Genomic DNA, 16,983 nt, shown 5'->3' on the forward strand with positions numbered 1-16,983 from the left:
CATGAACGAGTGAGCTTGGCTGAGGGCACTCATTCCCACCGCAGGAGGGGGAGTGACGTTCTGTCGTTCTAGCATCTGGAGCTCATGGGCCCGCTGTCGCTCTCGATCTTCCAATTCTCTCTCCTCCCGTTTTTCTTGGGCGATTCTCTCCTTTTCTCGCTCTTGCCGTTCTTTCTCCCATTCTTGACATTCTAAGTCTTCTAGTCTCTCTTGGGCAATTCTTTCTCTCTCTCTCTCTCTCCTCACGTTCTTTCTCCTTTTCCTGCCGTTCTTTCTCATTCTCCACCTCTTGGACAATTCTTTCTTTCTCCTGGGCGATTCTCTCTTTTTCTCGCTCTTGTCGTTCTAACTCCCTCTCTGCCTTGGCATCGTCCACTCGCTCTTGAACCCAGTCTCTCAGAACTTGCCCTGATAGTCCCATGTCCTTTCCAGTGGACATGTAGAATTTGAAGTGCTCATTTTGTTGGGCTCTGGTATTAGCCATCTTGAAATAATGGTTATACGGACTGGACTTTCTAACAGATCAAATACGTCTGAAAAGACTCCAATTGCAGGAATCTAGAGCACTCAATTCTTCAGATTACGAGACCTGAATCACGTCTGAATAGACAGTTGATGAATAAGTCTGAGGAGACTTTGCTAAAATTTAATATGTCTAGGAAGACGTAACTGGATTTTATGTCACACTCGGACTTGGCCGGCTGTAGCGTGAAATTAAGGAGTTGTTCTAACGAACGAGAATGAGCAGTCCCGTAAGGGCTTAGATGTATGTGAAATACACTAATATAATGTCTCAAAGACTTAATTTTGGGTTTTCCGCGGGAATTAGAAATTCATGTATGCGACCATTAATTTGGAGTCTCTCAGGACTTAGAATTTGGTTGAGGAATTCTCGCCATGTGCAACGTAGAATTTTAGTAGGAGTCTCTTAGGACTTGGAATTTGGTTGAGGAATTCTCGCCACGTGCGACGTAGAATTTTAGTAGGAGTCTCTCTTAAGACTTCAGGAATTTACTAACAGGAAAACCCTAAAAAAATTTTGTGAGAATGAATGAAAAAGGTTACACACTTATGAGGGCAGGGTGGAGGGTAAGAGTCGTCTGATACTCACCAGGTTATTTTGAATTCTGTGAATGAACCCATCTATTTATAGACCATTAATGGACTAGAATTTCCCGGGATGATAACAGTAAAAATGACCTAGATATTTCCCCTATAAGCAGAGTTTACATTTCGTGTTCCTAACACCTAACTCGATTTTTAACTACACTGAGAGAAGTATCTTCAACAATGCAAGTTGATCTTTTCTTGTCCGCAGTGGGAGTTTATTCCACGCCTAAATGTGCTCTTGATCGAAATCACTGATAAAATTATCGCGGAGGAATTTAGCACCTTCTCGAAGCAAAAGAATATGGCAAAAGATTTTTAACATAGAGAATTTCGCAGTATTCCTCGAAGCAAAGAATAGTTATACTGGTTATTTCTAACTACCTATCCTGAAAGGCATGCATTAAGGAAATTAATATGGCGGTTCTCTTCTCTCAGTGAATACATGCGTCCCTATTTCTAATTCCTAGGAACAGTCACAATTGTAAAAAAAAATTTGCTAAGATAAACACATTACTTACGTGGAACTCTCTTGGTCTGTGCTCTTGATAACAGTTTCGGAATTTGTCTCACACCCAGCTTAGCTTTGCTAATAGCCGATCTGGCAAGTTGCAAATGCAGTAAAGCAACACTAGAGGAACTGCTAACTCTGGGTATAAGATCCTATGGCCAGGTCGCCATTTTTACATATTTCCCCTGGAGTTTATGGTTTTTACAGGCCGACAGCGAGCTATATTTAATTGGCCTAGAGTTCTGACTTGCATAAAGGGAATCGTAAAATAAGGGAGAGAATTTAGGAGGTGGGCTCTGCTTCATAAGGAAATGTTACACACCAAACATGGAAAGCTAAATTAAGGAGTATATTTACAAAAGCAAGCATTTGAAGGAAAATGGATAGAAGTAAATTGATAAAGGGCTTGTAACGCCTGAAAGATCCTTCTAAGAGTCTTGATTAAAGTAGGGCACAGGCCAAGATGAGTCCACTGCAAATGGGTCCTCATAGAAAGATTTTATTACATCAGTAAGATAATTTAACACAGAATATGCATTATTTACTAATATCCCTGTTGAGAAACTATTGAATTCAATTTTAACAAGCTGCTCTCTGTTCCTGATTCTACTTTAATAATTTTAATCGCACGAATTTTAAAACTTTATTTAGAACTGCAGTGCTGGACACTGCATTTATTTTTAATGGTAAATTATTCAACAAGTAGAGGGCATACTAAGGTTCCTCTGGCCCTACATTTGCTAATATCTTTGTGTTCCTGGAGGAGCGCATGCTTGATAATTGCTCATTAAGGTTCTATCCCCTTTTATTCCATGTTTGTTGACGATACGTTCGGCCTCTTTAAAAGTGAATATTTAGTTGACCTTCGTCGAATATGCCAATACTACACCTGAGCATAACGTTTACTATCGAGAAAGAGGCGAACGACCGTCTACCATTCCTGACGTTCTAGTTTTTAGAGAACACGACAGTTTTAATACCACGGTTTTAGAAAGAAGACTTTTACTGACTTGGTACCAACTTAGCTCTGCTTCGATAATTTTAAATCCAACTCGTTTCGTCCTTCAGGGCACCTGTCCTGACGTCGAACTGGAGCCTTTTCTTTAAAAAAGGCAATTTCTTTTTAATTGACTTTTTAATAATAACTGTTTCCTGCAAAGCTGGTGTATAGGATATTACATAAATTACTTAACAAACATTTCATTACAAACCAGCAGTTTTAACTGTCCAAAAATTAAATTTTACGCAAGCTTTCATTTACCATGACCCCAAGTTCCACAAAAAGTTCACTCAAATTATTCAGGATCATTTTATGCCATTGATGTCACTCTTTAATCCTAAGAACCCTTTCACTCATTGGTTCACTCTTTAAAAACCAAAGATCAAGTTATCACCTTATATGTCATTCGGGTATCATTTACAACATACTTGCCCTGAATGTCAAACAGGGACCTATGTGGATCCACCAGTAGACCTCAAGGTGCGTATCGATTCTCATTGTGGCGTAAGCCTGTACAGGTAGTACATATATGCAGATGAACCACAGAGGAATATGAAACACTGGGAGTAAATTCAGATGGTTTCTTCTGTCATATGTAAGACATCTACAGAGCTAATGCATAGTGGTAGAAACTTAAATTATTTATGCGAACAAATAGACAACTGGCAAACTGAATATTCTCACCTGACAATTGGAAAAAAAAGGGATGAGCAGTAAACCAATTAGTATCCGAGGTTAATATTATATTATTCTATTTGTGCATGCTTTGTGCATGCAGGAGACCACGCCTGTTGCCTTCACCCATATCAACTAACTTTTCAAAATTTGTACATTTTACATATTTCTTTGAAATTAATAGATCAATTTTTTACATGCCTTTACTGAAGTTTATATTCTTGCAAGGGCTTTTTATTAATCTGGAGTTGACATTCCCATTCCACAGCATTAGTGCGACATTGTGACACCTCAGGTGGTTGAGAGCCCCAGGAAAGCAAGTGCAGGGGCACTAAAGGCATTAACTTAGGCCCCCTGTTGAAATATAGCTTAATAAAGGTGGCAAAACTGTGAAAAAGGAAACCACCACTTCAGGCAATTATGTCTAAATGTAAAGATCCGAAGATTTGCTAATATTTAGACATTAGAGCAATATCTCAGTAATAGTAGATGTGAAGCAAATGCAGTTAATGCAGTCATTCTGAACATAACAGATTACCTATGTATAATTCTGCATTTAGTTTTCGGGTAGATTCAGATATAGTTCCAGTTTTGTGAAATGTTCAGAATCACCAAGTACAGAGCTACCTATGCGAAAAATAAATAAATAAATAACTCAAGGAGCAAAACAATGGTGAAAAGTCAGGTCTCTGCTACGCCAAGCAATACTTTCACTTGGCAAGGAACTGCCATCGGCTGCAGACTGTACTATCCAATTTATTGAAACAAGTTGTATATTTTTAGAAAATATTAAGACCAACAAAGGTCCTAGAGCACTAACCTGCAGAGCGCCATGTCAACAACAACTATACATTAATGGTCACTTGAGCAATGGCTAATATGGTCAAGTGAAAGCTTTTACTTGCCAGCCACGGCCTTGGCAACGGAATGCTATAGAATGGGTGACAGAAATACAAAAGAACTGAGAAGCATAAAAGACAGGGAATACTAACCATTATTTCTCCTTTAGTCAAGTTACTGTAAGGTGTAATTACTGTATGCTCAGTTAACGATTAACTACATTTACTTAACAAATAATAGCAATAATCCACAAAGAGTTATGCAACTGGCACACGTGTTAATACAATATATGAAATGAAATTTTTATAAATATTCAGCGGTACTGGAGAAAATGGAAATCCCTTGTTTCGTCACACGTGGAACACAGATGGGTGATGGTGTATGAGCTAAGATGGTCTTACATCACACACGATAAAAACATACTTCCGAAAGAGAGAGGTGTTGAATTAACTATATGAACAGCATACATTTAAGCCCTAAATATACATCATCAAGTTACCCTAACTCCTACAATATCGTGCCCGAATGCTTAAAGATTTCTCTAACCACTCAAGCAGCACATGGACGGTAGGCTACAGCCAGGCAAAAGACGCCTTGGTATCACTTCCAAATCTTGAAATGAATTAAGCATGCAAACAGTGGGAGTCTTTATGCAGAAGAGAGGTATGGTGGTGGGACATACAGTGATAAAGGGAGAGAGAGATAGCCTACATGTGGGAGACCATGGGGGAATTTATGAAGGTTTCTTGATAAAAAGTAAGGGAAACAGAATACAGTCGAAGGAAAATGGGCCACCGAATTCCCGTGTACGTTTTAGACTTACCTTGGGTATCCAAAATTATCACTCCTTTATGAGTTGGGGTCCCAGAGTTGGTGTCACGTAGTACTAGGCAAATAGCGGCCTCTGTGAGGTAGAGTGGGAATAGACATGCACTCGAAACAGCTCCTAGTAGCAGAATACCTAGTCTCCCTGGGCCATGCTTCTCTGGACTGAGCGGGGATCGCCTCAGGGCAACTCACAAAATGGCGGTGGCTGCATCCATAAGCCTAAAAGCACAGATACAGCAGCACAGAGAGTGGGTAAAAGGAGGGGTCATTGAGAAAAAGGAATGCTGGTTTGGACGCCATTGCACTCCCATTGTACTGGTCAGCCATCTTACGTGAATTCGGTCACTAGGTTAAGCCCAATACCCGTAAGAAAGATGAAGAGCCCTAACTTTGGAAATATGTGTAATGTTTTATTGTTCCTTTTTTTTATGTTCTTTGTTATATGTTTGCATAGATTTTAGTCTTTCTCTTCTTACCTTGGTTTCTTTCGAGGTGTCTTCAGATCGCCATTGATGTGCTATCTTTGTATATTTATTCCCTTTTAAGTATTGATATCTCTCAGAAAGGCGTATAGAGACGAGATCGGGTAATTTCTTCACTTTAATTAGTACTTAGTATTATAAAGATCAGTACAAAATTAACAAGTTACAATGATAGAAACGAATCACTCTTGAATCAGTCTATATGGGGAACACAGAAGCGATTGGGAGAAGTACTCTCCTTTGAAGGACACAGTTCTAAACTCTCCTCGTCTCCTCGTAGGTCCCTCAACTTCCTATCTGAATCTCCCCCTCCTTCTAGCCTTATTGGAAGGATTAATCAGCAAGGCCTCCCTTCAAGTAGCTGATTGGAAGGACTGTAGTGGGTATGATTCAAATCTCTCCTTAGAGGACTTGATAGGAGGTGATCTTAGGAGGGTGTGTGAAAGACCCCTACCACACATAATTGATTGGAGGTTGAAGAAGTACATCACTTGTGCCAACCCCCAAATTCCTGGAACTTCCACGAAAACACCTTCCTGAGAAGGCGGGCTATAGAATCAGCTGTTGTAAGCATTTAGACTGTGCTGACTCATGTTTTGGTTAGCTTCAATCGCGAGGCCATTATTTCCCATTTTTACGACTGTTTTTATGGCTTAAACACGATATACTGCAATGTAAACATCTCACGTATTGATAGCATGACACAACAGAATTTGGCCGTTATCACTGTGTTCTTTGCCTCTCTCTTTATTCTTATTTCTCTCCTTCTCTCTCTAACTTTTCTCTTCTCTCTCTCTCTCTCTCTCTCTCTCTCTTTCTATTTAATTTCCCTATCTATTCTACACCACAACATATGCAATGCAATAGATTTAGGGTCTATAAAGTCAAAGGTAAGACTTAAACTTACCTGAATAAATCTGTACCCCTAACAATGGGCAAACTTATCTTGGATGTGATTATTAGTAACTAAAAGTATAGATCTTTTAAACTTTATAGTGACAATATAGTGTGCTTATATTATATGCCCTCACACGAGTATATAGGTGTGTTTATATATTTGTTTGTGGTTGTCTGAAAGTCAGATATGTTTGAATATTTTAGCCAAGAGTCTGGTTTACCATTTCATAACTAAATCTTTTTACTTTGAAGATTACTGTCTGAAAAGTTATTCTTTTAAGTATAGCTTTGGCAAGATGAATCACTGAAGAAAATTGACATCTACAACTGACCAGCTGAAGCGAAATTTTCTTTCCTCTAAATATTCCCAAATACAAAAATAAAATTTAAGACAAAACAGAAATATTAGTCTTTGACTGCATTGTGAGACTAATGATGAATTATTATACAAACATTTTACCCTGATGGTATCAGGCCTTATCTATGTTCTTTCCCTCTACCAAAGTTCTTACAGCATTACTCATCACAATACGACTGAAAGATAAGACTAAAAATATAAAAGGGCTTTACCGACCGTTTTCTTTTCAGTGAGCAATTTTGGTTTGTTGCGGTACCTTCACCCGACATCCTCTGTAGGCCTACCTTCCAGTTTATCTTTGTTGACTTCATTCCTGTAGAAGGTATTCACCAGATATTTATTTCTTCTTTTGATACATTTTACCCGTTTATATCCTTTTACAAACCTCCATAGTGTTTTAGCATATTTATGTGTTGTGTTCTGTTTGAGATTTGCAATGATAATAGTGACTCATAAGTTTGCCACAGGGGCTTGTTCTATAGGAATTTGTTAATGTTTTAAAGAATATCATATTCGTGGAATTGTTGTAAATTCAAATCCTAATTAACTTTTGCGATAAATATTCTGCGAATTTTTGCACCCCTTTGAGCGATCATTCTAAAATTGCTTTCACATTTATAACTGGTATTCGGATAAGGTAACTATTCTCAGTATCAGTTATGGATGAACTGCAAGCAGCTTCAAGCATCGAAAGCTCAGAGTAATTTTTAGTTTTGAGAGCATACTTGACTATCCTTTGAATGAAGAGGTTTTAAACATCCTTGATTAAAAGCTCATAGATGTATGGTGAGGTTTTGCCTGTTGTTTATTTAAATTTCAGTTTTTTCAACATAAATAGGCAAATTCATATTTGTATTAAGATAAAGCTTGGTTCAGTGTAGATTATTATAAGCATGCTTATTTGGAGAATCAAATGGCATATAATTCATGGAAAAAGAATAGATATGTTTTAAACATGGAACAATCATACCCATCTAAGAGCTGTGGCTCAAATAATTTATGCTTCAAATGAAACTAAATACAATTTGGCTGTAAAGGAAACTTACAAAACAGGGTCGTACAGTGCATAGGCGTAGGAGAAGGAATTTATTTCGAGGGGGAACACCAAATTTGCCCGAATTTCAGAAGCCCCCACAGTTTTTTTCAAATTGCCATATATCTTTAATAAACACCCAAACAGCTGTTAAATTTTGTACAGTACGTACGAATTTAAAGAAGTTTAGCAAAACCATGTAGCTACTATTCTATTCTTCATTCGGTGTTCATGCATACATCTAATGTGTGTTTTAAAAGTACCAAAACTCTCTGAAATACAACAAAATGCACGGGCAACTTTTAAAATCTTATGCAGCTTACAAAGGAGCATAGTATCAACAGATTATTTTTACATTATTTTTCATGATAATATATGCCATGAATAACAGATCACCAATTACATGCAGAAAAGATATAAAAATACGAATGAAAATCTATATTACACTGGTACAGGTTATAGCGTATTTGGGGATAAATTAGAAGAACATTTTGTCTCTTCCCTTTCGCTGGCCAAATAGATCCACAACGGTGTTAATGTCTACCCTGTTGGCAAGACCCCTTTCAATGCAGAGAAGTCCTAATCCTGAGAGCCCATCTTGGCCCAAAGTAGATCTAAGGTAGGTTTTGAGTCTTCTTAAGCACGAGAATGACTTCTCCACTGAACAAGATGTTGCAGGTATAGTTGCCAGGGTTTTTGCAACCTCACTGAAGCGTGGCAAAGTTTCACACAGAGAATTTGACTGGATATAGTTTACCACTGCATCATTGTGCTGGCTTTTTCTGTTGTTCTGCACTTTTTCCTGTCCGCACTTTTCCTGTCCGCACTCAGATCTTAAATACTACTGATGCTAGAGGACTGGAAATTAGTATGTTGATCATCCACTCTCAAATCATCCAACATACCAAATTTCAGGCCTCTAGCCTCAGTAGTTTTTATTTCATTTAAGGTTAGAGTTAGCCATAATCATGCTTCTGGCAACTCAACAACTCAGGCCACCACAGCCGGCTGAGAGTTTTTTTGGCTGTGGTTCATAGAGCATTATACCGAGACCACCGAAGGAAAGATCTATTTTCTGTGGCCTTGATTATATGCTGTACAGAAAACTTGATTGTGCTGAAGAAACTTCAGCCCATTTTTTACTTGCTTTCAAAATTTTATTACGCCGTGAGGCAGCCAAAAAGGTTTTTTCTGCACTTGTTGAGGAATTGGTAATGTTACTCACCAGCTAAACATCTGAATGTCTATGCTGAAAGTAATCATCGATTCCCTAGTGCCCAACTCACACATTGACGATTCAAGACCGCACACGTCGTAATGGCTGGTTTTGGCGATCATCGACATCAGTCACAGTCCTTGGGCCAAAAAAAATAATTGTCAGCTGATTACGACTCCATGGCGTCATTCGCAATTAACCATAGCGACAGCACTGCGGACATTGAAATGAGATTACGTATGTACGTAGTCATAATCTCATGTCGCCGATGATTTAGGCCATACCCACATTTGGTGGTTGCAACATGATGGCACAGTGCGTAAAGGCATGGTGATGCATGGCAATTCAATTGCAGTATAGTTACATCACATGGTGACATGTGCAACAGCACATGTCACCATGTGCAACAGCACAGGTTCAGAGTGCTTTACATGCCCATGAATTAGTTGGAGACAAATAAAAAATATTGATTTAGTTATTAGATAGTATACAAAAGGTATTTCATATTACATATGTATTTCAACTAGTAAACCAGATAAAGACATTCATAATAATTGTGAACAATATCTGCCTGCTTTCTAGGATCCCAAAGGCATTCCCCACTGTACATCTTGCCCTGCTTAGTCGATAGTTGTAGATACGTTCAGGTTTTGTCAGGCATCGTGCAGGGTATGGTTTCATTATATACTTCTTAAGAGCGAAAGCATCATCTCCAATGAAGAAATAGTCGACTGGGGGTTTATCTTCAGTTTCGTTTGGCAATCTTTCAGGGGCAGGCAGGTTGGCTTCATATCGATCTAGCATTTTGCCAAGTTGTGTCTAGGCAAAGATACCACCATCAGACTCGGACCCTATGCCACCTACATCCACGTACAGAAACTTGTACTCAGCGTCAACAACTGCTAGTAGAATGAGAGTAGAACTTCTTATAGATAAAATAATGAGTTCCTCCAAAGGTTGCTTCTGGATGCTAATGTGTTTCCCGTCTATTGCTCCAAAGGAGTGTGGAAAATTCCATCATTGCTCAAACCCATGTGCTACCTCCTTCCATTCCTCTGGGGTGCTGGGTACCTGCATGACCTCATCTCCATAGACAGCCACAATGGCCCTACAAGTCTCAGGCACAATACTGGAGATTATGTTGGAAGCTTCACGGAATTGGTAGGACAGGCTCTTGAAGGATTCTCCAGTTGCAAGGTAACATGTGGTAATTGCAACATGCAGGCCTAGCTCAACAGGTCTCATCCGGAATATGAGGGTCTTCTTTATGTAGGGTGTGACACATTCCACAATTTCATCGTAAAGGTCCTCCATAATCCTGATAGAATTCCTGTACAGTACTGGATTTTTAATTGCCACTTCTTGCACCAAGTTGTCATAGTATCCTTTCTCCTGTCTGCACTGTAAGTAGGGCCAGACTCAGCAACGCCTTGGTTTTCTATACATCTTCGTTTTCGTTCCTCCAGGCACCTTAGGATTCTTAAATGCAACATGGCATTGTGAGAATCCAAAATGCATTTTACTAATTCAGGGTTATGTTGGTTCTCAGGTATGAGGTGTAGCAAATCCACCTCCTCCATGTTCTTGCTCTGTCTGTGGCTGCAACTAGAATGATCAGCGACGAGTTCACCTGGCACTTTATATGTGGTGGCATCCATGTTCACAACACAGTTACGATGCTGTTGCACAATTGAATTGCCAAGTGGCACTTGAAGTAGTGGGTATTAAGGAGTCTAAGAAACTGGTACTGGGGAGGATGACATTATGGAGATCTACAGCAGGCGAAGGTGGCATAGTATGTATGGGTGTAGATGACACACCAACAAGAACAGTGCTTGGCCAAGTAGACGTGAGCTGACCTGGGCATACATAGCCAGTTGTTGCCCTGTCAGCCGGTAAACTTGCTCCGTTTGAGCGTAGGATGTTGAAGGCATAGGTGCAGGGGGCTGAGACAGAAAAGATCTCATGAACGAATCTTGCTACATTTCCAAAAATGTCTGTCTGATGCTTGGGAATAAATCAAAACTTGCTTTCAGTCTCCCTTCTTTCGTGGCCTTCTGCAGTTTCTGCATCAGAAACACGATCTCTGTCTGCAGGTATGGATAGAAGACCGGGTCAATCTCTCCACAATCCTACGTAACCTTCTTTAGGTGGAGATTCTAATATGCCTCCTTTGGGTTGGATTTAGTCCTGTCCAATATTGCCTTCTTTGCTGCTTCGGCATTTTCAGTCACCTAAAGAAAATTAAAAAGAAATTAGTCATTATAGAATGGTGATTTATTATATAGAAAATCGTAAACAAATCACAGGCACAATGAAAAATCTATATAGTTTAATGATAAGAAAATCAAATACTTTATAAATGTTAATCAACATGATTGTAAATGCAATGTTTTGTTTCAAGATTGAAAATAATAAAATATTTACCTTCTCAAGGACAAAGCCTTCGATTTGCTGACATTTCTGGTCAAACTTTTTCTTCTGGGGCCTCTTTTCCTCGATGGCAGGGATGGTCGTCACCTCGTCATCGTCCCCACCAGCAGACAAAAGTTCAGCAGGGTCCTCAAGAGGGGCAGCAGCAGCAGCAGCGGACTGTAGGGAAAAAAGGAAAATGGATTAATAATTTTCGAAGCAGCATATATTACTTTGGTTGATCTGTTTATCATTAGTGCAACAAGAAAACTTATATTATGAAATTTAACAATATTGAAAAACAAATTTACCATATGAAACCGATACAAGGCAGAACAATTTTCTGCCATACTTCTTTCAATCAAGGAGTCTTGGGCTTCTTCTGATGGACAATGCGCTTCCTGAAGAATTTAAATTCCGAGAAAATCCACTTCTCCCTTTCCGCCAGGTCCCTCATTGCTGACTGGCCCCCTTTCCCCTTTCGTCAGACGTCCATTCCTGGTGCAGATCGACTTCAACCAGGTACTTAGCTGAGGTCCTGTCAAAGGCGGGTCGAGGGACTTGGCCTTCTCATCAAGGAGCCGCATCTTCTTGTCCACTTACTTGAAGTCAGTGAGCCCCCTGTCATACAAAAAGGGGTGCTCCTGCAACCATTCCCCCAACATCCTCTCATGGTCGTCTGTCAGGAAGACGCATGGAGTTGTTTATCCTACGCTTCTGAATTCCTGACCCCTCGCCGCCCTTCTCTGCATCCATCGTAAACATATACTCGTCGTCGCCTTTTACGTCATCCTCAGACATGACCTCGGCATCCTCCCCGAGTTCCAAGGGATTCAATTCCTCATCCTGGTCAGTTGGGGCCATTGAAGTTGACAGAGACAATTAGCTTTCTTCGGAGGCTTGATGAAGTGCCTGCTGACCGGGCCACAGTCAGCAGAAGCAGAAGCGGGGACAAAGAGCCCTGCAACTGGACGGCTGCTGCAGAAGAGGAAGGAGCATCCTGAAGAGGGGAGTCCTTGTAGGGCACAATCTTCATCGTCTTCTTCCGCATCTCCTTTACAAGGGCACATGGCATCCTGACGGTTAATCCAACAAAGGGCATCACAAGGAGAGCAGCAGAGGTCACAGTGAGGTCTTTTGTGAAAGACTGGTTGACCTCTCATGTCAGCCGCAGACACAGCTGGTCTGTCTCTTCTTTCAGGATATCTGGAAGCCTGTATATCCTGAGGAAATGTTTTAATTCAGTTATTCTTCCATGTTTTGAATACTGATCCCCATTTGGTCTTCAGTGGCTGACCAAAAAAAAACTTGAAATCTACTGAATGTCTTATCCCTGGCTTGACATTAACCTCTGGCATTGCCGTTCGAAAAGGCCATTGAGCATGTTGTATCCACCACACAGTACTAAATTACTAAGCATGTAGCTAATTCTAACAGTCTTGCCTTTCCTTTTATGAGATTGAGTACCATCATAGTTTTCTAGATTTCTTATTCCTTTTGTGACCAAGTTATGGAATGATTTCTTTATGCTGTAGCTGAATCGTTGGAAGTTTTGTTGTTCATGTGCAGATTTTCGAATTACTATAAGGATAGGCTCCTTAGGTTAACGAGTTCCCCAATAATGCAGATAAAGTACGTTAGCACATGTATGATTGTTCCCATGAGGAACCCGATTTAAGAGTTGATATAGATAGGTACATTTCAATTGCCTAGTATTGAAGGATAACTGGTTCAAAACACTGTCTCAGTTGTGTAATCATGAGGACATAGTAGTTCAAAATGCTTAATTGAAGGCACTTATGAAAGGACTATTACGATTTTGCATTTATTGCAACAAGTCAACATTAAATGACAGTGTAATTATTCCCAACAATAAATGACAGTGCAATTACTCACAACAACAAAAAGGATAAGTAAATTCGAATCAGCGCGTGCCTGCCATTAATCACTAGTCTAAATAAAAGCATGATAACACGGCCCCATCCCTTGGACAATGAACTAATAAATATTAATAAACAACTAAACTGATGGTCCGAGGAGAAAAGAGGTCAAGGTGGCTCTTCCACCTGCCTTTATACCCGCAGGGTACGATAGTTGCGACATGGAAATGGCAAATATCAAGTGAGGATTGACTTGTGACTTTACACAACTAAAGGACAAAGGATGGGGCTTTCTTACAAGTACACATACGCAAAGTTAGAATCTAGGATCATCTGGTGAGCATGATTTAATCGTGGTTTCGCAGACAAATAGCACATGAAATTGGCGCTAACACACATGATTTTGGCGCCAACACACGTGATTTTGGCGCCAACCTGAAAGTTATGTAGTTTTGATGCAAGAAAAATATTCAAAACACATGAAGTAAATTGGGAATCAATTAATACAACCATACTACTTATCAAAATTTCCTCAGTGATACATACACAATCTTTTAGGAAATTCAACTTCATAAATCTACGACAATCTCGCTTAGAGATGGGAGATGGCTAAATTGGCGCTATATTCAAATATTGGACAGTTCAAACTGGATGCACATTTCAGGGTTTATATGTTATTTGCCTTGTTTATTTTTACTTTGTTACTCATCTTGTGTGTTGCTATTTATTTTATTTATTTTTCTTTGTTATTTCTCTTCCTTTACTTCTAAATCTTTTTATCCTATTTAATTTATCATTTTTACTTGGTTGTTCCCCCTTATGGGGCCATAGTTTTAACTTTCTGGGCTGTAGCTTGTTTTGTAAAGTGACCGCGTCATCCAGAGAAAACACTAGTTTTCTTCATGTTGATAATCACATATGGAACAGGTACAGAAGTCTCTCTCTTTAAATCGCTTTGTAACTGTTTTCGACAATTCCTCTGGCGATCCATGAAAAAGACTGCAAGTTTACATGCACAGAGAACGGGAATATATCAAGAAGACGTACTTGATGCGACGCATCTACTTTTGCCTTGTACTGTAATCTCATGCAGAAGTATAGAAAGTAGAAAAGCTCAGTATACAGATTCAAAATTCCATCAACTAAATTTACGGAGAAGACTTTTTTTTGTGTTTTTAATTAGGCCCAGCATCCATAGAAGTCTGGTGCACACTTGTTACGTAAATCAAGAAGCACAATTCACTTTGAAACTATCAGTTCACTTTGCTAGAAAGTTATATATATATTTTTTTTTAAATAAGTCTGGATTGGACCAGGTTCTTGCCCTGAATTCTACTAGATACTTGAAAAATAAATATGCTTCTGTTTTTCTGTTGCTCTCCCTTTCTGTAAACTGCAGAAAATTTTCAGTGACCTTGCACTAAACCCTAGTGATATTTTCTTTTTTTTTCAGAAAAGATTTGAAATATGGCATATCTGGTAAAGAAGACGATTGACACAGCATACCGGCAGTCACTGTGAGTTTTCGCTTCAATTCAGGCATGAAGAGGGCCAGTCCTATCGGTTTTATCATACTGAAACAAATTCATAATCATTTATATCGGATCTGATATTTCAACCGACTGTTACTGTAAAACAGACAATGCGGATTTAACACATTTGGAGAATTCTTCCGAATTCGAAGAGATTTTCCCTGGGCAATGATAAATCCTCCCTGAAAATATCATCAACGTCAGTTCATAAGTTTTGCAAATAACCAAAGCAACAAGTTCATTAGGTTATTTCCCTTGAAAAGCTTGGTTTATTATATAAAATTCTTTACCAAATGATTTCAATTATAGTTGTCCTTTGATACTTTTCTAGAATTATCACAAGCTGCTATGTCATCCAACTTCTAGTAACTCTACGCCAAAATTCATCTATTCCAAAAAATGGATTTACAATACCAGTGTTGTTCCACTGCAGTGCTTATTTTATGAGGTTCATATTTCGGAAACAATGAAAAAATTATAAGGGGTGTGCAATACTAATTCATGCCTTCCATACATTTCAATTTTCAGAAAAATTTCAGGATGCGCTGCAAGTCGGACATTCTTCACAAGAAACTTCATACCGGATCAGGCTAAACCTTCAGATTGTATACCGTTAGTTTAATATTATCCACTGTTGTTTTTGCATAAAACCTTGGTGTTTTAGAATAGTTCAACAGTAATAAACATCTCTAATATTTTTAAAAACAGTCTGCTGAATTCGCTAGTTTTTGGTTTATAAGATAATCTCTCTATATCTATTTATCTAGATATATGTGTGTATGTGTGTGTGTGTGTTTCTATAAGTACATGTTACTAGGTGACAACGTAGTGTTCAGCACATTCAGTGCATAGATGATCGCCTGATGGTCTGTGGAGCTCAGTGCAGAGTGCCTGAATGAAAGTCACCTTAAATACAGCTGTATCAGCAACACATGGCCAGAAGTGCTCGTCAGCTTTTTGTCTCGAATGTTCTAGAAGCTTTTATCCAGTTAAGATCTGAAGGTGTTCATATGTTTGTCGGTAATGAAAAGTAGCTTATAGGGCAAGTGTTGGGAGCTTTTGTGAAAAGCCATACACTCCTTTCAGAGGAGCCAAGTGAGAAGGACTTGGAGGGCTCTGGACCTGGTTCTTTGCTGGAAAGGTGAGTGTAAAGACAAATAGTAATTTCACATTTTTTTTTACTTATCTTTTTGCTATCATTTCTTTCTATCTGGCATGATGGTGTAAGTGTGAACCAAGTGGGTTTCAATTCTAATAGGAAATGATTTCTCTCTCTACAGGTGTTTCATGTTCATGGCTAGTCATACATGTTTATGGATAGTCGTGCACCTGCACATACCCATAGCCACTATGGAAAATGGCCACTTAAGTGAACTGGTGATATAAGACATGAAAAGTTAGAATGGAGACAGAATAGGATTGGGCAGCTGAGATGGGAAGAATCATGCTTATAGTTCTTGTGACTAATAAAACGTATGGGGAAAATTCATTTACCTTTTCTTTCCATTCTAGTATTATGCTTATTTTTCATTTAACCTGTCATATGTTAGATTTGCTGAATAAAGTATTTTTGTAAACACGGTTTGATTTATACACACTAGTTGTAGGATATTTAGCCCCTGAGAGAGAGAGAGAGAGAGAGAGAGAGAGAGAGAGAGAGAGAGAGAGAGAGAGAGAGAGAGAACTGTTCAGATCATATCTACCAACATATTCGGGTAAGTCTGTTGTTTTTGGTCACAGATATGTCTGGTGGCAGCAGTAAAACAATTAGTTTTTCACAGTGTTATGAATTCACACGGAAGAATGTATGAATGGTGATAGTAGTTGGGATTCAGGTACATGGAGACACTGTAGAAATAGGATTTAAGCATAGCTGGGGAGTTGAGAGAGGTTGGTAACTTCTTGCTGAGAGGAACACTGCGCTCTGCATTTTTTTTTTTTTTTTTTTAGCTCGGATGCAACCGGGTGGTGGCAACTGTTCAGTTTAACTTAGTTGGTGTCTTAGGAAAGTCGTTTATCAAGTGCGTTAGCACGGATCTAAACATAATCGTATAATTTTGGGCCCTAGATTACAAGTGCAGTTACGATTTCATGAATGTCAGTGGTTGCAGTGATATAGAGGGGAACAGTAAAAGTCAGTTATTTTAATTTCAGTTTATTCAGAAAATTTCTTTCCTCTTTCTTTTTTGTTTTATCGAGTCATTTTGGGCTG

The 16,983-nt window shown here is 39.0% G+C and overlaps 1 protein-coding gene across 1 annotated transcript in view; it reads left to right on the forward strand.

The window, feature by feature from the left end:
* Window positions 1-6,926: 6,926 nt before the first annotated feature.
* LOC136847476 (uncharacterized) overlaps window positions 6,927-16,983 on the forward strand; it is a 40,725-nt gene continuing 30,668 nt past the window's right edge. Inside the window, 3 exon segments of the mRNA XM_067119212.1 lie at window positions 6,927-7,020; window positions 14,693-14,756; window positions 15,300-15,383. Of these exon segments, the coding sequence (XP_066975313.1) occupies window positions 14,707-14,756; window positions 15,300-15,383 (134 nt within the window). The 5' untranslated portion in view covers window positions 6,927-7,020; window positions 14,693-14,706.

The sequence above is a fragment of the Macrobrachium rosenbergii genome, chromosome 16 (assembly GCF_040412425.1).
Source record: "Macrobrachium rosenbergii isolate ZJJX-2024 chromosome 16, ASM4041242v1, whole genome shotgun sequence".
Lineage (NCBI taxonomy): Eukaryota > Metazoa > Arthropoda > Malacostraca > Decapoda > Palaemonidae > Macrobrachium > Macrobrachium rosenbergii.